This window comes from Macaca mulatta, chromosome 8 (assembly GCF_049350105.2).
Source record: "Macaca mulatta isolate MMU2019108-1 chromosome 8, T2T-MMU8v2.0, whole genome shotgun sequence".
NCBI lineage: Eukaryota > Metazoa > Chordata > Mammalia > Primates > Cercopithecidae > Macaca > Macaca mulatta.
In genome coordinates this window covers 3961893-3987976 of record NC_133413.1, presented here as the reverse complement: position 1 = coordinate 3987976, position 26084 = coordinate 3961893, and the positions used below count along the sequence as shown (strand labels likewise).

The 26084-nt window shown below is 41.9% G+C and overlaps 1 protein-coding gene across 1 annotated transcript in view; it reads left to right on the top strand.

Moving 5' to 3' along the window:
* The window catches only part of CSMD1 (CUB and Sushi multiple domains 1), a 2034615-nt gene that overhangs the window by 1825245 nt on the left and 183286 nt on the right, over positions 1-26084 (top strand). Inside the window, exons 40-41 of the mRNA XM_015144705.3 lie at positions 3019-3135; positions 12189-12398. Of these exons, the coding sequence (XP_015000191.3) occupies positions 3019-3135; positions 12189-12398 (327 nt within the window). The remainder of the gene's footprint in view (positions 1-3018; positions 3136-12188; positions 12399-26084) is intronic.

The window sequence follows — 26084 nt, the reverse complement described above, 5'->3', positions numbered from 1 at the left end:
AAATCAGGAATCCATACAAAATAAGATGTATAAATCCAGTAAAATATAAGGTCTCTAGCCATTTCATAAAAATAAATTCCCTTCCCTTTACAAAAACCATATTTACCAATAACTCCAAATACACTATTTACCTATAAGAAAAGGTCTGGCATGGAGGGAGCTTCCCAGGCAGGAGGCAGGAAGTCAGTCCACAACATGACGACCACACTGAGATGGACACTGAACCAATCTGAGACGTGGCAAGCCCAGTTGCCTTAAAATGTCACCAAGGGCCGAGCATGGTGGCTCAGGCCCATAATCCCCGCACTTTGGGAGGCTGAGGCAGGCAGATCTCCTGAGGTCGGGAGTTCGAGACCAGCCTGGCCAACATGGTGAAACTCCATCTCTACTAAAAATACAAAAATTAGCCAGGTGTACTCGCAGTCACGGGTGCCTGTAATTCCAGCTACTCAGGAGGCTGAGGCAAGAGAATCACTTGAACCCAGGAGGCGGAGGTTGCAGTGAGCTGAGATTGTGCCACTGCACTCCAGCCTGGGTGACAGAGTGAGACTGTTTTAAAAAAAAGGCCCCAAAGGAAGAAAAGGTGGATATGCATCTTTTGGGAGCTCTGTTTTTATGCTTATCTATTGACTTGTAGTTTTCTAGATGAACAACAGCAAAAACAAAGGATTATTGTGGCTTTAACTAAGGTCTCAAGTAATTAGGTGATTGTTGCGTGTTTGACAGGAGATGAACCCAGGGTTCAGGCCTGTGATCAGTTTCGCATCACACAGACATTTGGTCTGTGTGGGACACAGGCATCTGTATTGATGATGCCGTCTACGTTCAGGTCCTGGGCCAGCCCCTCCTGCAGGGCTGCCTCAGTCCTCAGCTGAAGATATATATAGGTGTTTGTATTTTATGATTTACATTTGCATGTGTGTGCAGAAATCATGCTAAAATCAAAAGGAACTTTTTAGTAATACCATGTTTACTGGTTCTGTTGTTTTCCTTTTTTTTGTCATTGATTCGGCCTTTTTCATTCATGTCTTCCCTGTAGTTGTGTTAAAGAAAGGGGGTCACAATTCAGACCCCAAAAGAGGGTTCTTGGATCTCGTGCAAGAAAGAATTCCGGGCGAGTCCATAGAGTAAAGTTTATTAAGGAAGTAAAGGAACAAAAGAATGGCTACTCCATAGACAGAGCAGCCTCGAGGGCCGCTTTTTGTCCATTTTCATGGTTATTTCTTGATGATATGCTAAACAAGGGGTGGGTTATTCATGCCTCCCCTTTTTAGACCATTTAGGGTAACTTCCTGATGTTGCCATGGCATTTGTAAACTGTCTTGGCACTGGTGGGAGTGTAGCAGTGAGGACGACCAGAGGTCACTCTCATGGCCACCTTGGCTTTGGTGGGTTTTAGCTGGCTTCTTTACTGCAACCTGTTTTGTCAGCAAGGTCTTTATGACCTGTATTTTGCACTGACTTTCTATCTCATGCTGTGACTTAGAAAGCCTTAACCATCTGGGAATGCAGCCCAGGAGGTTTCAGCCTTATTTTATCCAACTCCTATTCAAGGTGGAGTTGTTCTGGTTTAACACCTCTGACAGTTGAATATGCATATCTACTGTCACTGCAGGTCACATGAGCCCTCAGGGAAAGGGTATTACTGCTAAACATATTCAGGCATGCCACTCAGATTCCCTGGTGTGTCTTCAGCACAGTCAGCAGCTGCATGGACAAAGTGCAGACGGGAGCCTGGCCTTGCAAATGCCTGGTCTCTCCCACAAAGAAATCGCCTTGAGAGGTTATACTTTAAATAGCAACACAGTTGATGGTGTCCAAGACTTTTCCAGAATTATGACTCACACCACAAAAATACACTTTTAAATGTTTGTAACTCACATTTTTCAACTTATATAATGTTTGAAATCCAGAATATGGTGCCCTGGCTTGAGCAATCACCGTATTCACTAGACTTGAGTTTTAGCTATTTCTTATATTAAATTACAAATAAAGTGTTTCAGCCTTGATGATGATTAAAAAACAAAAAGGCTTCACTACCGGTCCTAGGGGGCCTCTAAAAGAGGGCTTCCAGAAAATATTTTGTTTAAAATATTTTGCATAATGAGAGCATTGTTAGAATAAAGCCATTTCCTTTGGGCTTCCTGAAAAGAAGAGGCATTATTTGCATAATTTTGGAATATAAGAAATTATTTTAATAGGTTACAAATGGTCAAAGATTGGAATTTCAAATGCTTCAACTTATATCACTGGGCACGTTTGTTGTAAAATCAGTTGTGTTTCTTTATAGTCAAACCTCAGATACAGTAGCAAAACATGTGAGTCGCCAAGATAAGGCAAGATGCATGAACTTATTTCACCCTCTCTCACAGCATAAGATTTCCTGGGGAGAAAGTGGTTGCAGTTAGCTACATTCCAAAATTGAAAAGCTATCTGACAGTCATGTGTCCTGGCTGAAACGGGTTCTGGAAGCAGACACAGCTGGAATGACCTTCTGGTTGTACTGTTTACAAGGCATGTCACTTTAGGCAAATTTCTTAATCTTTTCCAGGCCTGGTTTCTTTGTGTGTAAGAGGGGAATGGTCATCCTTTCAGGGTGTTATGTGAGTTAATCTGTGTAATGTGTATCTAGCTACAGTAAGTACCACATAGTTAGCAATCAATAAATAGGGACTAATACTACCTCTCAATGAACTGCAGCTAATAAACTGAAGTCTATTTGATGCCTGACTGCAATGCAGACATTAAATGGACTAATCTTTACTGGGAGCCTTTGAGTACGAGGAGAAGATGGATCTTGAAAAACGGTCTTTATTCTACGGCAGTTCACTGTCAAGAGGGAGAGCACAGCTCATAAATAACTAAGGCACACAGCACTGTATCGTGTGCTGTAATTAGTAGCGGAATTCAACTCCGAAGACTTGCTGTTTCTCAGCATAGTTGAGTGAAGCAGGTTGGAGCAAAGATTCCAGGGAGGAAGTGAGGACCCGCAGGACTGACATCTTGTCCACTTAACAGCTACCTGTGGAGGGACGCTGAACACTTTGGGCGGTGTAATCCTGAGCCCCGGCTTCCCAGGTTCCTACCCCAACAACTTAGACTGCACCTGGAGGATCTCATTACCCGTCGGCTATGGTAAGTGAAAACACTGTCCATTCCTAAAAGTTCATTTTTTTCATTCCCATCTCAGAAAGAATTAAGCAGAATAAAATGCCTTATTCTGTTGACATAACTGTATCTGTAATTGAAAGTGGTATACAGATTTAAATGAAGCTTTTGCAGAGTAACTCTGAGAGTGGGAAACTTATTTGAAAAATCAACTGAACCATGCAACTCTTTTCAAGGCAAATTAAATTGGCCGAATGATGATATCGTAGGCACACAGAGTGCAAAATGTAGCATCCCTAATTCAATTATCACTCTCTTTATTTATCATAACGCTTTTTCTAATCTGTCTCTGGAAGTCAATAATGGTTATTGTTTCTTCTGGATAATTTCGAAGGTTTTTTTAAAGGTTATGACTCCTTTTAAAATAAATATAAAACAAATTTCAAGACATAGTATGGTTTTATACATTTTTATTATATATTACATTGTTTCCAGGTTAATAAATAAGTTGTTTTTAATATCTAGTTATTAACATTCAGGTTATTCACCTTAAATAAATTCATAAATTTAATTTTTATGTATACTATTATAGTAACTTTTTCTGGCCTCTTTTCAGAAATGCAGGGTCTTTGTGAAATTTTGATCCCCTTTCATGCCTTTCCCTGTCTGCCTCTTTCGTATTTTAGTTCATTTATTTGGGTCTCCCTTACCTGTGATTTTCTCTACAGCACTCACTCTAGGTAGACCAAGTTAGGTACTCAGTGAATGTCCTAGGGCAGAGTAGCTGGGTACTTCTGTACTAAATAGTAGCTGAATGATGAATGAATGAATAAAACCATAAATAGAAATCACTACCCTGGAAGAAGATCACACTCTTTATTCAAAGCTTCTGCTTTTAGAATCTGTGCCCAGGATGGCAGTAGCAGTAGGAGTGAGCAGTCAGGGTGGGCTTGCTCAGCAGAGAGTGGCCGGGGAATAAACAGTCGGAATGACGGCCGGGCAGGTCAGTCAGGCGCCGGACATGGGAAATGCAGTCAACCAACATGACCGTTCCACCATGAAAGAGGAGGACCGTGGAAGAGCAGCTCGACGGGGGCGGCCTGTGGAGTCCATCACCGCCCAGTTATCTGTAGGAGGCCAGGTCTGGTGGTGGTCGAGGAAGGGAGAGACTCTGTGAAAGGATTATTATAGGAGCCCCTTACTTCTCCCAGGTTTCTTGGTTTGCTAGTTTTGTTTTTTTCAATCCTCATCTCTCGGAGCATAAGGCAGTGATTCTGCTAGGGCTAAATGAAACGGAGAGCTGTGAATCACTTTCAACAACATTGGCTCCACTGTTCCCCCAAGCTGGGCCCATCGTCCTTGCCATGGAGATCTGAAGACATGAACTTGTTGAACTAATCTTTGGAGTCAGGGGTTAAGAATTATTTCAGAGATATGTGTAACCCTGGATAGTTTCCACGGCCGCAGTGCTCTTAAGGACCACAGCCGTGTTGGGCAAATTATTGTAGTCATGAACATCAGAGAATGAGAGAAATCTGAGGCAAACTGCAGCGATCCCTGAAGGAGGTGTGGTTTTCTTAAATGAGTTCATCCACAGGAAACCCAGCTTCCTCATTTCTATACCTGAAATAGCTACATAAGGTTATGGTGAGGGTTAATTAAAATAATTCTGGCTATTGGCAGGCCGAGGCAGGCAGATCACGAGGTCAGGAGATCGAAATCATCCTGGCCAACACGATGAAACCCTGTCTCTACTGAAAATACAAAAATTAGCTGGGCATGGTGGCAATTGCTTGTAATCCCAACTACTTGGGAGGCTGAGGCAGGAGAATGGCGTGAACCCGAGAGGTGGAGGTTGCAGTGAGCCAAGATCGCCCCACTGTGCTCCAGCCTGGTGACAGAGCAAGACTCTGTCTCAATAAATAAATGAATAAATAAATAAATACATAAAAATTCTGGCTAGAAGATTAGTGCAGGGCTTGGCATGTGATAAACAACAACAACAAAAACGTGAAACAAATAATAAAATCACCTAGTTGTATTTTGTATTATTCTTCCAAATGTTTGTCACCTTCCTCTCAAAACTAATTGGAAACATTCTATGAATAAAATAAAATTGGTATAAATATTTGCTTAACTTATTTTTCCAATGTTACTATTTTATCATTTCTGAGAAGGGTATCATTTAGTATATTTTCTTATTTATTTATTTATAAACTATTGTGCGAGAGAATAATTTGGGAAAAAACTTCAATGAAACCAAATTGTCTAAATTCATATTTGGGATCTGTAAAACCTAAACAAACTATTTAAAGAAGATTGAAATGAAAAATAAATTATGAAATAGCTTTAAACTGATGTAAATCTTTTAAAAATTTGATATTGCATAGCATGAGGGTTTAAAGAGGATCTGGAAGAGGAGAAAAGAAACTATCTCAAATCCAACAGGCATAAAAAATGTTATCCCTAGCTTTTTAGAATAGACGTAGGTATGCTTCAGAATAATTTGTTATAGATTACATTTGAGTAATGCGCCGGGGTTGCCTCTGATAAATTTTATAACTCTGAATAGTAACAGACGCGAAGTGAGAAATGGGGAGGAGAGGGATGTGAGTGGCCATGCGTCCCCTGACATGGTCAACATTTGGAATGATGATGCCCCTGGTAGGAGTTATTTCTAGGGCTTACATCATTTTCGAGCAATTTGCAGAGTCTGAGAAAATTTTACTATCTAGCTTTCAACCCCACATCGTTTTTTTGGTTTTGTTTTGTTTTCTTTTCTTTTTGTTTGTTTATTTTTATTTTTATTTTTTTTTGAGACGGAGTCTTGCTCTGTCGCCCAGGCTGGAGTGCAGTGGCACGATCTCGGCTCACTGCAAGCTCCGCCTCCCGGTTCCCGCCATTCTCCTGCCTCAGCCTCCCGAGTAGCTGGGACTACAGGTGCCCGCCACCTCGCCCGGCTAGTTTTTTGTATGTTTTAGTAGAGACGGTGTTTCACCGTGTTAGCCAGGATGGTCTCGATCTCCTGACCTTGTGATCTGCCCGTCTCGGCCTCCCAAAGTGCTGGGATTACAGGCGTGAGCCACCGCGCCCGGCCCCCACATCGTTTTATAGTGAAAAATATTTAAGTAAATTACTTCTATATATTCATGGCCTTCCTTAATTCCTGCCTCTTCTCCCTGGTAATATCCACTACCAGAGCTTCAAGTCTCCCTTCTATGCACATGAATTTTAAACCAACGTCGTGAGTCTTGTTATCAAATGTCAAACCACACTTCTGCAGCATGTGAACGATTTCATCTGAGTCAGGTTCTCCTGTTCAATTCCTAATTTATACCCACAGCACTGCGCAGGTCGTTTTTCTTTCTCTGAACCTTATCTTATTCTTGTCAGCAAGCGCTTCTCAGAATCTCCCAGATCATAAGCAAATATCAGATAATATCCTTGGAAATTTTGAGGAAGTAAGTCTGGGGTTCAAGCTCAGACATCTGCACTTAAAAATCAAGTGCTCACTCCAGAAGTTTCTTATGTGAAACAAAATGGGAATATAGCAGAGGTGACCACAATTATCTTGTAATTATGACTTCTCCCCTTTTTGGTCTCTCATGTTGCTTTCTATTAATACCCAAACCATAAAGTGATTCGGGAACACTTCCTGTGGTTACAACTCAGAAAAGGGCCCCTTATTTCCTAACGGGACAAACAGGGAGGTTGAGAAGGTAGACAGGTATTTCAACTGACGTCTCACAAAAAATATCTTACCAGGATAATGCTGTTAGGGTGTTCTCGGTGATCAGGTTGCAATAGAATAGCCAGAAGATATGTCTTCTTTAACACTCAGAAAAGACATATATGTGTTAGGTAGTTCACACGAGTAATCATGGTAGAGTTAACCAGCTCCTCCTGTAAGAGCAAATGGTGCATTGCATCACTATACTGCCTCTCCCCTGGTCTGTTTTCAGAGGTTTGGGAAACTGTGTTAAACAATGTTTCCTTTGAAGTATCACTGGAAATTTCATCAAGAAACAGACATTATGGGAAGCTTGATTGCCTTAGACCCTAAGAGAGTGTCATTTGTATTTACTTAAACTTGCAACCATAAGTAACAAGGAAAATGACTGCACGGCCAGGGTGCTCAAATTTTATTTGTGCCAGAAGCCTCAATGGAGGTTGTGTTGTTACAATGTAGCTTCCCGTGGCCTGTTTCCTAAATTCTGATTCAGTGCCCCTGGCTGAAGTAAGAAATGAATTTGGCATCTTCCCAAAGCAACTCCAGTTCCTTGGATGCTGGAGTCAAACTCCTTCAATTTATAGAAGAGTACTTTCAATCTAAATAAGATGAGGAATGCACAAAAATTTTCACAAGATTCTTATAAATATTATTTAAGAAAAATTGCTTTCATGTAAACATGTAGAAATCATGAGATTTTGGCAAGTTGAAAATAGAGATATAATATTATTGAGTATGAAACAGCATGACAAATCAAAACTCCAAAGCGAATTACAAAAGAAAAAATGAAAAATTGTTCTTGCAAAGCTTTCTTAAATGTAATTTCTAGGCTTCAGATTGTATATCTAGCATCTGAACATACATATGTGTCCCCTTGGTTGTCAGTTTTGGGATTTGGATTCTCAGGGCACAGCTGTTCTACCAGTAAGCGTGCTCCTCCAGTTACTCTGAGTAATAACGCTTATCCGGAATACAAGATGTTATTGCCATTTCTTGAAGAAAAATATATGTGATGTTTTTCACCTTGGGGAGGATTTTATTGGGTATTACGGATCTTCCCATACAACTGGATAAGCGTGGGATTGCCTGATCGATTATCTAATCCAGGAGTTAAGCAGTTGCCAGTTTAGTCAAATAATTCTTTTGATTAACTCTACTCCCAGAGCCCATTCCCATGGATCAAGCCACAGTTAGAATTGGTAAAAGCAATTAGCTGCTTTGGTATCACGTGGAAATCATCCTGCCTCATTTTCCTAATTATTCATTCCAGGAACAACTGTTTTCTACACCCTGCCTCAGTAACCCACAGTGACCCACACAGCCTGTCCCTCAAAATGACCAAGAGAACTCTAGCCAAAAGGACTGAGGCAGTTGGCAGCATAAGCTGTGGTTGCTCACAATTTGGGGCTCTGAGTTGAGCTGAGTAGAAATCTTAGTCCTACCAATGATTATACAAGATACCAGAATGTTTTTGAAACTTGCTTCCTTATTTTTAAAGGGACTATGATAAAATATCAGTCCCATAGGGCTATTTTGAAGTATTGTAACTGCATGACATAGGACATTATTTAAGTGCTGTTTTTAATAGCTAAACCAAATTCTAGTTTAGTTATCTAGTAGCTAAACCCAATAGTTGTGTGCCATTTTCTTTCCTTTTCACAGACTTGGCTTGTTGTTTTGTGATGCTCTGGCAGAACTCAACCAACTCAGGATTTCTGTCTCTGTTTTCTTGAGAGTGTCTAAGGGCACCATTAACAGAAATGCAACCAAGATTTCTATCTGCCTTACTCCATTACCTTTTATACTTAAAATCTACTGCACTAATCGTGCACACAATGCTCTCCAAAATTACCATGCCATCAGACTGTCTAGAAACATAGGGACAATATAAAAGGTTCTTTAGAATGTTCAATAAATTCCATAGGTATTAACACTTTTGCTATATTTTTATTACACACAGAAGGTGCAAAACAGAGCAAGTAATATTCACAGGTTCTATCAACTAAAGACTAAGGTTTAACTCTGAGATCATGGTCACACTACTATTCAAAGTTTTGTCAACGCCAAAGGCAAAAATTCTCTGTGCAGGTGACTTGTCACAGGCACTTAATTTTCAATATGTAATCACAACTGGATAAGAGGGTGCTGGGTAAATTCCACCAAAGGTAAGCATTCAGATTTTTGTTGTTGTTGTTGAAATAATATATATTTTTTAGTACTTTCTGAGATAATAGAAGGATAACCAGGTTATGCTTATTTTAATCCTTTTATTTGGGCTTTACAATGTCAAACTGGATGCAATTTGCTGAAAATTAGATAGCTAAATAATTCTATTTTAAGCCAGATTAGAGCTGGGCTCTGTTCTATTTTCTGATATGGATTAGGTAGTTTGATATGTTGCTGTATAATTTATCCTGCTTAAAATGGTAATTTTGCTCACAATATTATAATTGTCATAATTCCATTTCCTTTTCAAGCTGAATTCCAAATCAGTAACAAACCACTTTTACTGGATCCTGTACTTCTGAGACATTGGACATCCTCCATTTCTTTGCACCCTGATCCCTTTGCAAGTTGTCATCTTTCGTGACTGTGCCGGCTCATAAATTTCAAAATGTGTTTCTGGATAAATATGTCTAAAGTCTGCATGTGCGCATCCGAAGTGAGCACATTTCCACCCATTTCCCTGCCATTAGATATTAAGTGTTCCAGTCTGGCCTGTTCCTTTCTGGTACTCTGGGCATACATAGAAGTGCCGGCAATTCAACAGGTTGTTTTCTATTGCTCTCGGGTCAGCTTCTTGAATCCGCCTGGTTGTGATTAATGTGAGGAATGTCTATAAAACTCTATGGAGCACGTGGATTCAGTGTTCATAAGGCAGTCGCACAAACACACATGTGCACACACAAATGCATGCACGCACGCACACGCCACACACATACACACCTACTCTTCAGTATAGATTATTTATTAGTAACAAAATTCATTTTTATTAGATTCATAGGCCATACCATCAAACTGTGTTTTTAGCTCAGTAGTGGGTAAGTGGACAGGCAGATCTGGATGTGCCACTGGCTGAGCAGTCCAGGAGCTCAGGTGTCACAGCAGGCAGAGGAGACAGCTCCAAACCAAGGAATACAGGAGCCCCTGGAACCCCTCCCTCCCTTCCCCCTCCCTCCCTTCCCCCTCCCCCTCCCTCCCTCCTCCCTCCCCCCTCTCTTGGCGCCTCCTTCTCTCCCTTTTTTTCTTTTTTTTTCCTCACTTCTGAATTTCTTTTGAACAAAAATATTTTCTGGAATTTAGAAACAAATTAATAGCTTATTGGTGGCTGTTCGACAAACAGCAGTATTTGACATTTTTGAATATTTGCAGAAATGTTGTATATTTAAAGAGTTGTTCCACCTTGGTTATATACAGCAGACGATGTTAGAATGGCCAAGAGCACCGCAGGCTGAGATAGCCCTTTCTTGACTGTTGATATAGTACCAGCCTATAGACTTGGACAGTGTGATATGAATCTAGCTACTCGTTCTAAAAAGAATTCTAAAGTTTGCTTAAATTATTAAAGATCTTTCTTTTTCTTCTTTTTTTTTGTCTCCTCCAGTTTTTCACATTCTATTTTTTTTAATTCATCCTCTTTCAATCAAGGTTGAACATAATACAAACTGATTTTCTCCAAGAAGAGTGGAATATTTTTACCATCATGAGACTGTCATCTCTTGTCTAGCCTATTGGCATACCAAATCAGAAAAAGTGAGGCCTTTGTCAGTGAGTGCGGGGTTAAACCTTACTCTGCCATTTCCTGTGTGACATGAGACAGAACAGCTAACATTTCTGAGCCTTGGTTTACTCACCTGTAAATTATGAGCATAGTGATGATTACTGTGCTGGGAATAATCTTGGTTGGCAAATCAGACCCCAGGCATACCATTGGCCTCACACAATGCCCACCCAGGCAGGGCATTATTTACCCTTTTGCTTCTCCCTGCCAAGTTTCTCCATAATTAATGAAATTGTTTTTCTTGTATGACTTTAAATTTTGTTAAGAGATTTTAGGTGTTTCTTCCCTACAATTTTTCGCTTGGACTTTTTTCTTCCTTTTTACAAAGTACTGCCCTCTGACAACTGTGTTTTCCTTTGATACCTGAGTAGATATGTTTGTGTGAATATTTTTCTGCACTTAAGTAGGATAACCCAAGTAGGTGTTATCTTTAATTTTCCCAATCTAGGAAACAGATGAAAAAAAATTTAAGTTCTCATCTATCAAAAAGAGAAGAACCATGCAGAGTAAAGCTTTCTTTCATATTGGAATAACACTCTATAACAGCCGTTAGTTAGCTTAGTTTAGGTTTTACGGCCCAGCTTAACTGCATGGATTTATGCAAAGACTAACGTCTTTGGAGTTCTATATAAATTGCTTAAATGAGTTAGAATATCTAAGACATACTAGTAAAATAAGTTTAAAAATGCCACAATGCAAATAACTCTAAATTGTTTGTTATTGTTTCCTTTTAAATTATCAGCCATAGCTTATTTAATTCACAAATCAGTATGATATCAGAGACACTGGTCATTTGAACAGTCTTTTGGTATGCTGAACTATGCCAGGCTGTTAGATTTAATCATGAGAGTTATGGTGGGGTTTATTGGATTGGGTTTCTCACAAACATCAATAATTTGTTTTGCACACGTAACACAATAGAAAATGATCACTTGCTGAACTAATAAAACTTGTGCAATGGTATGACCATCCAGTTAGCGTAAAAGCCACTTTTAAAGTTTGTTGCATAGAACTATGGGACAAGGAGAACAGGCAAAACAAACAGACAAACATTAAACAAAAACAAAAAACTCTGCTGCATGTTTTAAGACCAAAATTGGTTTTTTTGTTTGTTTGTTTGTATTGTTTTTGTTTTTGTTTTTTCCTTGATAAAGCCGTCAATTAGCTTTTGGGTGATGTAGCAGACGATCACAACTTCATGTTTAAGATTGTCATAATCGTAAAAGTCACTGGACAAAATCATCCCCGTGCGCGCGTGTGCTAGTTGGTACTCTAAGGATTCTACCTGTGTAGCTCTGTGGTACGGTGCTGGTAATATTCATGTTTCACAAACAAATTGACTTCTGGACATGAGTTTCCTGGAAAAAGACCATGAGGCAGAAAGTGGCAGAGGTAAGATGGAGCCATGGTGCGTCGTCATCCACAGTGCCTGCCATCCTCCGTGGCATGGTTCTGTCTCACAGAGAGGGACTGTCTGGGGAGACTGCTAACACTTCAGTCACTTTTGATGAGCATTGATTTTATGCATTTTGATATGAACTTTCATTAAGTTCTCACGTTTTTCCACAGGTGCCCATATTCAGTTTCTGAATTTCTCTACCGAAGCTAATCATGACTTCCTTGAAATTCAAAACGGACCTTACCACACCAGCCCCATGATTGGACAATTTAGTGGCACGGATCTCCCTGCGGCCCTGCTGAGCACGACGCATGAAACCCTCATCCACTTTTACAGTGACCATTCGCAAAACCGGCAAGGATTTAAACTTGCTTACCAAGGTAAGGAACAACAAGAAGAACTGAAACCCAAATCTAAATACACTTCTTACATTTAAATTGCATGGAAATATAAATCTCCCTGATTGGTTCGAAGCTCGTACAGCTGGAATAATTGTTTGGTGGAATGTTGGTTTCTGGTTCGTAGTGGAACACTTGTTTTTGAAAACAGAGATAAGGACACATATGTAACCGTCAGTGGGTTTGCCTTGCCCGTTGCCTAGACAGAGCTGATTTATGAAGACAGGGGAATTGCAATAGAGTAGGAGTAATTCACATAGAGCCAGATGTGTGGGAGACCAGAGTTTTATTATTACTCAAATCAGTCTCCCCAGCATTCAGGGATTTGAGTTTTTAAAGATAATTTGGCGGGTAGGGGCTTGGGGAGCCGGTAGTGCTCCTTGGTCAGGTCGCAGATGGAATCACAGGGGGCCGAAGTGAGTTTTTCTTGCTATCTCCTGTTCCTGTGTGCAATGGTAGAACTGGTTGGGCCAGATTACCGGTCTGGGTGGTGTCAGCTGATCCAGCAAGTGCGGGGTCTGCAAAATATCTCAAGCACTGATGTTAGGTTTTGCAAGAGTGATGTGATCCCCGAGAGCAATTTGAGGAGGTTCGGACTCTCAGAGCCAGAGGCTGCGTGACCCCAAACCATAATTTCTAATCTTAGAGCTAATTATTAGTCCTGCAAAGACAGACTGGTCCCCAGGCAAGAAGGGGGCCTTTTCGGGAAAGGGCCGTTATCAATTTTGTTTCAGCATCAAACCAATAATTGAATACCTTCCCAAAATTAATTCAGTCTATGTCCAGGAATGAACAAGGACAGCTTAAAGGTTCGAAGCAAGATGGAGTTGATTAGGTCTGGTTTCTTTACTGTCACAGTTTCCTCAGATATAATTTTGCAAAGGCGGTTTCACAGACACACAGGGGATGATCAGGTACAGCTGTTACCTGCGCTTCACCTGCACTCCCATTCCACCTGCACACACTCTCTCCCATGACCGTAGTCATCTGCGTGCTCAGTCGCCGACTCTCATCATCCCATAGCTTTCACATTTGTCACGTGTCCCTCTGAGCTCTTGTCCCTTCAGGACACCAAGAGTCCCATGGTGCCAGGAGTTGATACATATGACAGTAAGTCTGTCGGTCTCTCAGGTGTGTATGCCTTGCCTTAGCACAGATAATGGCTACCTGCACTGTTCGTGTTCAACTTTCACCATAAAAAGAGAAAAAAATCAGTGATTGAACTTTATCGTTTTTTATTCCTTCAAATATGCAATCTGTAAGAAAAGTTTGCATCATCAAAGCATTTTTGACATGTGAAAAAGTTCAACATTTTTATTTCATGCAAAATGATTTGTATGGCCTTTCCTTGAATATTGGTAGATCAAATGAGGTTGAAAATGTTAAATCTAGAGCCTGCCATTTTTTTTTAACTATAGTTAAATCACTTGTTTCCCTAATTCCACAGAATGCTCAGAAACAGGGCTTTGATATTTATTACTGAAAGAGGCTAGTATTTTATGTTGAACTCTTAGACATTATATTATGTGTAGTCTCACCTAAAATATAAAATATAGACACAGACTTCCAGGATTGAGGTCTGTTAAACTGGAAATCTAGGTAGGAGCAAAAAAGAGAGGAAACTAAAGGCTAACTCAGGGAGCAATATGTCTGTAGACATTGCCAGCATTTTTCTATGAACATACTGTGTCTTCTGGTGTTTCCCTTCTTTATTTTCTTACTACTTAGCAAACAGTATCACTCACTAATCATTCCCTACTTGAAGCACACTAGAGAGGGAAAGAGAGAGAGAGAGAGAACATCAGAGAGGAAGCAATTTCCCACAACAAAATGGATACAGAATTTTGTATGGATACAATACAAAATTGCCTGTGCACCTATTTTCTGCTCTTTCTCTTTTTCGATGGAAGAGAATGTACCTCCTACTTAAGGGTAATCGAGGCCGGGTGTGGTGGCCTCACACCTGTAATCCCAGCACTTTGGGAGGCTGAGGCAGGTGAATCACCTGAGGTCAGGAGTTCGAGACCAACCTGGCCAATATGGTGAAACCACATCTCTACTAAAATACAAAAATTAGCCGGGCATGATGGCAGGCACCTGTAATCCCAGCTACTCAGAAGGCTGAGACAGGAGAATTACTTGAACTCGGGAGGCGGAGGTTGCAGTGAGCCAAGATCACACCATTGCACTCCAGCCTGGGTGACAGAGGGAGACTCCGTCTAAAAAAAAGAAAAAAAGAAAAAAGAAAGAAAAAAACCGGTAATCGATCCTATGCGCTAGGTACCTCTCTTCCTACTATTTCGGAGACATTGTATAGTGAATATTTTCTACTTCTGCATTTTCAGCTACTATCTCTCCATGAAATTTTCCCCAATAGCATTTCAAATATAACTCAAGTCTCTCACACAGCCACACACACACATACACATGTACACATCTATTTATAATTTTAATGTACCTTTGACCTCTGATCTTCCTCCAGCTTCTAATTTCTAAAACAAAATTCCAGAAAACTTACATAAACATGCTCAATTTCCACACCTGTTTCTGCTTCTATCTATTCAGCTGGTGTCTAATATGAATGGCTCTTCTGTGGACAAGATCTTCTATTTCAGGAGATGTTAATGTCACTAGCCCTAGAGGCACACTTCCTTTCTCATGTCTCCTGGTGACCTCCAGTGTGGCTACCACTTCTCTTGACGCCCTTTTCCCTTGGCTTCAGTGGCCACAAAATCTCTGGGTTATTCTGCTGTCTCTCTGGCTAAGTTCTTATTTTCTTTGCTTCCTTGACCACTTCTAACTGACTTTAGCTATATAGGAGGTTGGAATCCTCCTATATTTCCATCCTATGCTTTCCATGATTCAAACTCCTGGATTCAAGCCCATCATGGCCATTCACAGCTGATACGTCTTGTGCCTGTGCCTCCAGCTCAAGTCTTCTGCAAGCCCCAGGACGCAGTGTCTATTTTCCGCCTCCACTGGGAAAGCCACAGGCACTGAAACATGGGCCTGAAGCTGAGCTCACAGTTTTGCTTCCCGTCTTATCCTCCAGTCTCCCCATCTCACTAAGTGTGAGGTGCAATGTACCTGGAATCTGCGGCTGCCTCCCTGTGTCACCACCAGCAGCCCTAACTGCTCTCAGACCTTTCTCCTAGAAAATGGCCAAACTCCTAAATGTCTTTCCAGATTTACTCCTCCAACTTCTCTCTTCTTTCCAAAAGGCATACCGGATTGATTTCTTTTGTGATGAAAGCGTTTACCATGCTTTCTTAGAGTTTTAGGAAATCGTTCAATATCTATAAGGAGCCCAGTCTCCCAGGCTGTGATTCTTTCTCTGTCTCGATTCTCACTTGCCCCTCTGAAATGTCTCCAGCAGTCACAGTGATTTCCACCTCAGATCTTTTACACGTGTAGCAATCTCAGCCTGCAATGCTCTCCATCTCCACCCCCACTCTTTGGTTAGTCACTCAGAACTGTTTCTGTGTAATACCCTGAAGGAGGCAATCTCTGAGTACCCCGACCAGGGGAGGTCTCCTCACCTAGAAGCTTGAATTCTGATGTGCTTCTCCTCGTGTGTTGGTCATGAGCATGCCTGCCAGATGTCTCCCATTCTCTCCACTTCTGGACTCAGGATAGAGGTGCCTTCAAAATGAAGTGTGGTGGTGTGACTTCACTGAGTGATGAAATTGGAGTGAATGTCGCTTGGGATGGAACCTTGAAGAGCCAAAATTTAGTTTGCTGTAATACTGCTCTGTCATCTGGATCCCTGAGTATCTACAGGAGTAGAGTCTCCTGCCATCCCAACCCAGAGCCAGAAGGAAGCTGTCTTATTTTAAGTCACTGAGATATGGGATATTGTTTTTTTGTTTTTTGTGTTTGAGAGGGAGTCCCGCTCTGTTGTCTAGGCTGGAGTACAGTGGCACAATCTCAGCTCACTGCAACCTCTGCCTCCCAGGTTCAAGCAATTCTCCTGCCTCAGCCTCCCAAGTAGCTGGGATTACAGGCACCCGCCACCATGCCCGGCTAATTTTTGTATTTTTAGTAGAGACAGGGTTTCAGCATGTGGGCCAGGCTGGTCTCTAACTCCTGATCTCAGGTGATTTGCCCTCTTCGGCCTCCCAAAGTGCTGGGATTATAGGCGTGAGCCACTGCGCCCAGCAGGAATATTGTCTTTCAATGCCATGTAAATGAACCTAAACTGACAGGCATACCCTGGGACTCAATAAAATCAGGAATTTATTGTATACAGTCAGCCCTCTGCATCCATGGGTTCTGCATGTGTGGATTCAAGCACCTCAGATCGGAATATTCTGAAATACACAACACATGGTTGTGTCTCTACTGAACATGCACAGACTCTTTTTCTTATCATTATTCCCTGAATGATACAGAATAACAACTATTTACACAGCATTTGCTTTGTGTTTGGTATTATAAGTAATCTAGAGATGACTTAAAGTATACAAGAGAATGTGCTTAGATTATATGAAAATGCTCCATTATTTTATATGCATATCCTGTAACCCACCCCCCTGCATAAGCCAAGGGACAGCTGTATTTCTATATTTAAAGGATGCCTTACTAAAAACAATACACTGCATAAAGGAGATGGTCATTTCTGTGTTACCTCGCTCCGTGCTCAGCAGGAAGCGCAGTGCCTTGCCTGTAATTGGTCCCCAGTGGTTACAGTCTGTGAGACTGTAATTGGTCTCACAGAACCTGTGAGCTCCATACTTGAGGCGTTCTCCCAACCCCGCCCATGCTAAGGGACTTTCTGCCACGCTGCATATGCATTTTAGGAAGCACCTGTGCAGGGCTTGCCTTTATTTTGTTTATCTGTGCTCTGACTTCCTCATTAAATTAAACTGATTTTTAGTCCCTACTCATTGCAGATATTGCTAGCAAAACTCTTTTAAAGGATAAAAAATTGTAGCTAGACAGGAGGAATAAGGTCTGGTGTTCTCTAGTCCTTTAGGGTGACTGTAGTTAACAATAACATATTCCGTAATTTCACAGAGCCAGAAGGATATTGAACATTCCCACCACAAATAAATGATAAATGCTTGAGATGATGAACATACAGATGTAGTAATTGCCCAGATCTGATCCCTATAGATTATATGTATTGAAACATGACTATGTACTCCATGAATATCTGCAATTATTATCTGTCAATTTAATAAAATTTTAAAAATGTATTTTTTAAATTCCAAAGAGTATTACATAGAAAAAAATTTAAAAATTTAGCCAATTCATGTCACTGCAGATACTGGCACAAATACCACGTGTCCAGTCTTGGTAATGTTGGATTTTGTAGAAGGCTTCTTTAAGGGATTGTGCTTTCAGCCAACGAAGTACCAGTTACACAGGGATGGTGGGATTTGCAGTTACTGTCAGGAAACATGACCCGAAGAATTACCTCAAGCACTGGCAGTCCTACCCATGTGTGCAACAGCTGAGTGTACCCTGGGTGTAACCAGTGATATAAAAATATTATCGCTGCCCGTACTGTTATTCTCTTCTTTTCATTCCATCTCTTCCATTGCCACCAGAAATCCCAAAGGGATCAGAATTAGTTGGTTGTCAGCCAGTCACGGTGGCTCACGTCTATAATCCCAGCACTTTGGGAGGCCGAGGTGGGTAGATCACCTGAAGTCAGGAGTTCGAGACCAGCCTGGCCAACATGATGAAACCCCATTTCTACTAAAAATACAAAAACTAGCTTGCTGTGGTGGGGAGTGTCTGTAATCTCAACTACTCAGGAGGCTGAGGCAGGAGAATCGCTTGAACCTGGGAGACCAGAGGTTGCAGTGAGCCAAGATTGTGCCACTGCACTCCGGTCTGGGTGACAGAGTGAGACTCTATCTCAGGGGGAAAACAAAAATAGAATTACTTGCTTGGTTGTCCTCTCTGCAACACATAGACACGTATATCACTGTTACACATAGTTGTGAAAATAGAGTCTTCATCAAATTCTAGGACTGACCTGGTCTCCATAGATGAGTCCCATCAATTAGTGGTTAGATGTAGTCCATGGCGGGGGGGACAAAGATCCAGGATGTTCCCCATGAGTCTGCCCTCTTTGATTGTAAATGATAGAAATCTGACTCAAACTAGTTCAGGTAAGAAGTACAAGGTGACAGCTGCGTGGGCTGGGGCACGTCCAGAGCCTGGGCCTCAGTGACACCTGAATTCTGTTTGCCCCTATTCTGATTTTCATAGCTTTTTCTGCCCTAATACACATGGATGATATGTCTCCAATCTAACCATACCCTGGTCAGCAAGGACGGGATCCTGCTTCCCCTACTGCAATTGCTAAACATTTTGGGAACACTTTCCTGGTGGGACCAGCTTGTGTCTAAGTTCAGCCACTGAAGCCAGGTGGACGGAGACTATGTGTTAGCTCAACTTGGGTCACAGAGTCAGAAATGTGATTAGCAGACTTCACTCAAGGGCATGATTTAAAGGGGAAGAAGCTGGTTCCTTTAAGAAGGTGCCTGGGAAAACAGCATAATACATATACCATGAAACTGTTGTATAATTGGATTAAAACTCCATGGAAATGAAGTATTTGTATGCAAGAGATTTTTGTTAGTGTTTACTTATGTCCTCATCTGCTCTTGCAGAAGTATTATTAGTTGGTCTGGAAGAGCTAATTGCCCCTGTTTTACTATATTAAAAATAATTGCAGCACTTTGGGAAGCCGGGGCGGGCAGATTGCTCAAGGCCAGGAGTTCAAGACCAGCCTGGGCAACATGGCGAGACCCTGTCTCTACAAAAAATTAGCTGGGCGTGGTGTTGGGCACCCATGGTCCCAGCTACTTAGGAGGGTGAGGTGGGAGGATTGCCTGAGCTTGGGAGTTCAAGGCTGCAATGAGCTGCCATTACACCACTGCACTCTAGCCTGGGCATCAAAACGAGACCCTGTCTCAGTAATAATAATAATGACAATAATAACTGTGATGTATGGAGCGCTCACTCTGCACCACACTCTATGCTTCCTGATTTCCACATAAATTCCAAGGTTATGCACATTTCACAGATAAGAAAAATGAGGCTCAGAGAGGTTAGCAAATTGTGAAAATGTGCACAGCTGCCTGTGGAAGTGTGATTTGGAATCAAGTCTGCTAGACACCACAGTAGTCGTGTCAGCCAAGCTGTTGTATTTCAGAAGAAGGAAGAGAAATGAAGTCTTTGGATTCTAAATCAAATGATTTAGTCAGTGCACTAACAGGGGAAACAATGTTTAAACCTAATGAAGTCAGTTTAAAAAGAACAATTTTCTCCCACGAGTTGCAAAACCACTCGACCATCCCTGAGCTGCAGAATGGCCACTGTGGGAAAACTCCAATCGCAGTTTTTTGTTTTGGACCTGACACCTGACAGATCCGCCTGCTCCTCTCAAGTTTTACGGCTGTGAAAATACCCTCGCCAAAACCCTGAGAGTCAAACGTTCTCCACAAGGACTTGCAGCGCATGCCGTCGTGGTTGGGTGCAGGTGCTGCCTGTGACCATGGAATCCAGATGTCAGTTGTACCTGCATTGCCTCTTGCAGATCCAGGGGCCATTGTTCAGGAACTGCCTAATGTCACGGCCTCTGGAGGTCGGAGCCCTTGCCCTTGATTTATGCAACAAACAGACAGAGCACTTTCTTTCTTTCTCTTCTTCTTTTTTTTTTTTTTTTTGAGATGGAATCTCACTCTGTTGAGAGGCTGGAGTGCAGGGGTACGCTCTCGGCTCACTGCAGCCTCCAACTCCCTGGTTCAAGTGATTCTCCTTCCTCCCTAGTAGCTGGGTCTACAGGCGTCCGCCACCACGCCTGGCTAATTTTTGTAGTTTTAGTAGAGACAGGGTTTCACCATGTTGGCCAGGCTGGTCTCGATCTCCTGACCTCGTGATCCACCCGCCTTGGCCTCCCAAAGTGCTGACATTACAGGCGTGAGCCACTGCACCTGGCCTGACAGAGCACTTTCTAGGACTTTGCAAGGATTCAACAGGCCTTTAAGGCCATGCCACCCTTTCTCAATTTGACTTGTGAGACAGCTGCAGTGCACGCAGCCTGTCAGTGAGTGTCATGGCCAGTGGTCAGTTCATGGAGGGGGATCGAGTCCAAGTTCTCCCACCCAGGGTCAGCGCTCTGAGCCAGTGAGAAGTGCTGGGCACTCCTGCCAGCAGCAGATGGCTCTTCACCCACCTCTGGTCACATTCACCCCCTCCTCTTCCCAGACCTAAGCTCTATCCCCGCTCCTCCCAACCGCAGCCCTGAAGCCCAGCCACAGATTTCTCCTCAGAACCCCTTCATTCCTGGTGGGTTAGGGGCTCCACTCTCATCTGCTGGTGTCCACATGAGCCTTCCAGTGTAACAGTAACAGGATTGCCTTCTGCTCCCAGGGGCACCTCTCTTCTTCCGAGGCCAGGGCACCCCCAGCTGCTGTAACTGGCATCCAACACAAGACAAACCCAAGCTCTGTAAGGAGAGATGTAGGACGATTGTAAAGGGGAGGTTCTGAGGGATCCTCAGGTCAGCCCGCATCCCCGGGGATAGGGGAAAGTGGCCTCCTGTTTAGAGAGTGGTGAGGCAGGAAGAGCCGGTGGGGGCCCAGGAGGAACAGGAGCAGCCAAGAAGGTGCCCCGGGCGGCCTCCCCCAGGTGGCTGAGGAGCTGTGTGCTGGCCCACGCTGCAGTGGGTGATGTCCAGGGGTCTGGGGAAGGATGCAGGCTCATGCATAGCTGGGCTGATACGCCTTTTATTCCAGTGTATCCGTAGGACAAGCAAGTCAGCTAACCTCACATGAGACCGAGTGCACGTCGAGAGGATCCGGGAGCCAGCTCCTCCCAGGTGAACCGAGCGGTGCCCTCACCTTCGGTAGACCTGAGCAAAGGAGGCTGTTCCCTCTTAGACATTTCCTGGAGCACAGAAGGCTGGGTGTGGTTTCCTAACCTTCACTCTTCCCTAGGATTAAAGGGCAAGACTTTGGAGCTTGTGTAGGTCCTGAGCTCCAGAAAGAAATAAGAGCTTGGGCTCCTCGAGGGTAGTGAAGTCAAATTAGGAGAGAGTGAGGGAAGGAATGGTATGGTGAGTAGTTGTCTTGCTATGCAGATTAAAATCGCTCAGGTAATAAAGCAACCGTCCTCCTGATACAGACACTTTCATTCATGTAGATCACCTTTATAGATGTAAATTTCCTTTACAGAAAGGCAGCTATTCAGAACTACTTTTGTATCTGCAGTGTCTCAAAATAACCTGGTGGAAATACACCAAAGAAGTGTGGTTTGGGGTGGCATATTCTGGTCTTCTAGAGTCTTATTTTGGAGTGGTGTCCTGAGGTCCAACAGTATCTAGAACTGATGAGACTGAACTCATAAAAGTGACACTTTGAAGACAAATCAGCTTACTTTCATAGACCAGTTTTTAATTCTTTCCATTTTTGAATAAAACATTATTGTAGTATTTTATAACTTGTGAAGTTCTCTGTAATCTAAACCCATTAGGTTGTATTTTAAGTCAATTTTTCTTGAAAGCTATCCATGTATTAGACTAGCACGAGAATGTAATTTCTGTGCCTAGAGCTAGAGATTAAAAAAAAAAAAAAAAGATACGTGGGTGTTTTGTAAAATAATGTCATAATTTAGTAGAAAACTAGACTTTCAATTACAAAATTAAAATCCAACATGATCCTCTCTATAACTGAGGTATCTGCTGAGGTCTGAGGGTAAAACCCATTGGGTGGCCTTGCCGAGCAGGCACACTGAGCGGGCTTTCCCTGAGAAAATTCCGTGTGAACAGGACCTGGAGGCCACGTGGGAACCCTGGCTTACACTAGAGGTGGAATTATGGCTGCCAAAGGTGAAGGATGAGTTTGGACATGAGCCAGTGGAGTGATGGCATTGGATTGTGAAGGAATTTGCATCCCCTGTTAAGATCATGAATTTAATTCTCTACACCAATTGTTCTGGGGCCTTGAGGATAGAATTCAAGGAATCTATTACTTGGATGGTAAATATATACAAAACAATATTTACGTATTTTTCCCCTTAAGCTTTAATTTATATTTACCATTTCCTTACATTTTAAAGACAGGCAATAATATTAAAATAGTATTAGCAGGCCGGGCACAGTGGCTCATGCTTGTAATCCCAACACTTTGGGAGGCCAAGGCGGGTGGATCACCTGAGGTCAGGAGTTCAAGACCAGTCTGGCCAACATGGTGAAACCCCATCTCTACTTAAAATGCAAAAAGTAGCTGGGCATGGTGGCAGGCACCTGTAATCCCAGCTACTCAAGAGGCTGAGGCAGGAGAATTGCTTGAACCCAGGAGGTGGAGGTTGCAGTGAGAAGAGATCATACCTGTGCATTTTAGCCTGAGCAACAGAGTGAGACTCCATCTCAAAAAAAAAAAAAAAAAAAGTATTAGCATAACCTGTGACTTTGTCACCAAATCATAGATTTGTTTCATTTATTGCAGATATCTCAAAATGTTACTACAGCATGGTTTGAAGTTGCCTTAGTTATTAGACTTGCCACCTGTTACTGAGTGAAATAACAACAGAATATGTTAATATCGCTGGTTTCCTTTGTAATCTTCTGTATTTTATTTTATACAGTAAGACATTAGTTTGAGAAACTTACTAGACTTCACCAGAATGCCGAAGTAGTTCAGATTAAAACAGTTATGGACTCTGGAGGACCTTAAGAAACGATCGCGGGTTTTAAAGTGAGAATTACAATGGCCTTAGACACATTTTAAAACCTGATCTCATACAATGTAGATTATGGACTCTTACGGAAACACTTGTAGCAAATAGAGAGAGACTGGAGGCAAAAACACATGTTTAGGGCATTGATTTGAAGTTGCAGGCATAGAGGCTGCAGCCGTGCCCAGGCTGAAGCTGTGTTAGTGGTGCCTGCTGTGGAGGAAATGATTGGGGTGATGTTTAGGTAGCGAGCGGGAGCCTGGGGTCTGCCACTGTCCGGGGGGGAGGGAGGCATTGAGATTTGAAGGACTGGAAGGAGACATGGCTGCATGTGCTAGGAAGAGTTCTGGGTGGAGAGAAACCTGATGAGTCCAGAGAAAAGAGAGGAACAAGGCTGATGCACTGGGAGTGGAAGGTCAGAGGGTTTCTCAGGAGTCAGGGGGTCTGGGGATTTTGCTGTGATGCATTCAGGTTGTTTTAGGTGCAATGTGATGCCATTGAAGAAGTTTAAGTAAATGAGAAGTTGCTTACATGCAGAGAATGAATTGTGTGTGGATGGGGGTTGGGGGAAGTGAGGGAGGAGTAGAGCAAGTAGTAGTGAAGAGGCTTCCAGGAATTGGGGGCGGGAGGCTTTCAGCTCCAACACACCTGTATCACCTTGTCTAGCTGTATGCACGACGTACAATTTTGAATAATGTGTATAATGAATTCTGTGCTTCTCTCTCATCTTCCTACCCACTGTCCTCTCCCTTGCCCCATTCCTAGTGAAGTATATCCTGTTAAAATACGAATACTTCCTCCATGATCATCATGTTAAACTTGTTCATTACATGGTAATTTCCATTTTTAATGAGCATGATCTTAATATCTGAAACAATAAGAAAAATAGAACATAATTATATGTCATAAACCATTAACTGTCAATTAATTGGTCTATCTCAGTTGACACTAAGCCCTTCTCAAGTCTCCCACATTTTGAATATTCTTAATACCATATTCAACACTTAACTTTTTTTTTGTTTGTTGGTTGGTTGTTTTTTGTTTGTTTGTTTGTTTTTGAGACAGATTCTTGCTCTGTTATCCAGGCTGGAGTGCGGTGGGGCAATCTCGGCTCACTGCAACCTCCACCTCCCAGGCTCAAGCGATTCTCCCATCCTGAGTAGCTGGGATTACAGGTGTGTGTCAACATGCCCAGCTAATTTTTGTATTTTTAGTAGAGATAGGGTTTCACCATCTTGGGCAGTCTGGTCTTGAACTCTTGACCTCAAGTGATCTGCCTGCCTCAGCCTCCCAAAGTGCTGGGATTACAGGCATGAGCCACAGCGCCTGGCCCAGCTCCATGCTTTTTTTTTTTTAATGGTTTTGTTGCTGTGTTTTACTCTTGATATTTTACAGGTAAGGTTATTAAGGCCGTGTGTATGTAGTTCCAAAAGCTACCAATAATTTCAATCTATAATAATGGTCTATAAATAAACAAGCAAACCTGCAAAAAGCCCATGTAGGAATCATCTAGACCACAGGTCATACAATTGCTTTGGTTGGCTCACAAAGTATTTAATATTTACAGAAATCAATTATCGGTATTGAGAATTCCATGTTACATAATTTGTGAGATACCCATAAATCCACTTTCCCGTTTTTCCGGCAAGAGCAGAATTTGGAAATATTTGTCCTGCATTCTCACGTAGGAGAGAACCCTGGCAGACTGGGCGGTCATGACTTCAGGGCATCCTCTAGTATCTTACTGGCTTGCTCATTGAAATTGACTGTGTGGCCTTTGGGCATTAGAAAGTGTGAGTCCTCTCCTAGGTCAAGCATCTGGTTGGCTAAGCAAGTGTTTTATTTGCTTGACACCTAACTCCATGCTAGTATTGTTTGTCATGCAGCTTTTAAAGGATTTGTGAGATACCCTTAAATCTGCTTTCCCTTTTTCTCTTGCAATAACAGAATCTGGAAACATTGGTCCTGCTTTCCCATGTCTTGGATACCCCATTCCAGGCCAGGTGTCAAGCAGAAGAAAGGACTTTCAATAAATAAAGCAAAAACTTGAAACAACATATTTTTTTATTGTAGGCAATTAATTTTCTATCACTGAGATATAAAAATAAATAATATAAAGAAATGAGAACATGAATTTGAGCTATTTTATTTTCTTGTAGGGTATCATATCTGACAGAGGTGATACTTAATTAGATAGTTTATCAGTGTTTGCCATTTTATAAAATTGATAAATTGATAAGATGACACTTAACTCTGATAGGTAAGTCAAATAAACATTCCTAGGTTCTACTTGAGATTTAGAAGCTAAGATTATAATTAATAACTCCTAAGAAGATGCATAAATCATACAGAGAATTCTTGTCATTTTCAATGATGTCTGTGCTGTACACCTTATTCTTAAAGTTTGTCATTTATTTATGACCATGTAAAGGTCAGAGATGTTACTATAGATGTAGCTGTCTTGAAGTTAAATGACTTATCAAGAACTTTGGTAAAATCAAGTCATGCACTCTATTTCTAAGTCAAGAACTGAAAAACTGACAATAGCATGAAGCTATTTATCAACTAGCTAGATATTAGCAGGAAAATATAACAGATATCAGAGGGATGACTGCATGGTTTCATTACACTTATGATTTAAACACTTGATGTGAATAATAGTTATTTTTTCAGATCGAAAGGATTGCGTTATAAAAGATAAAATTCTCTATGTTATTTTACTTTTGTTGTATTTTTTTTTTTTTTTTTTTTTTGAGACGGAGTCTCACTCTGTCCCCCAGGCTGGAGTGCAGTGACGGGATCTCAGCTCACTGCAAGCTCCGCCTCCCGGGTTCACAACATTCTCCTGCCTCAGCCTCCTGAGTAGCTGGGACTACAGGCTCCCGCCACCTCGCCCGGCTAGTTTTTTGTATTTTTTAGTAGAGACAGGGTTTCACCGTGTTAGCCAGGATGGTCTCGATCTCCTGACCTTGT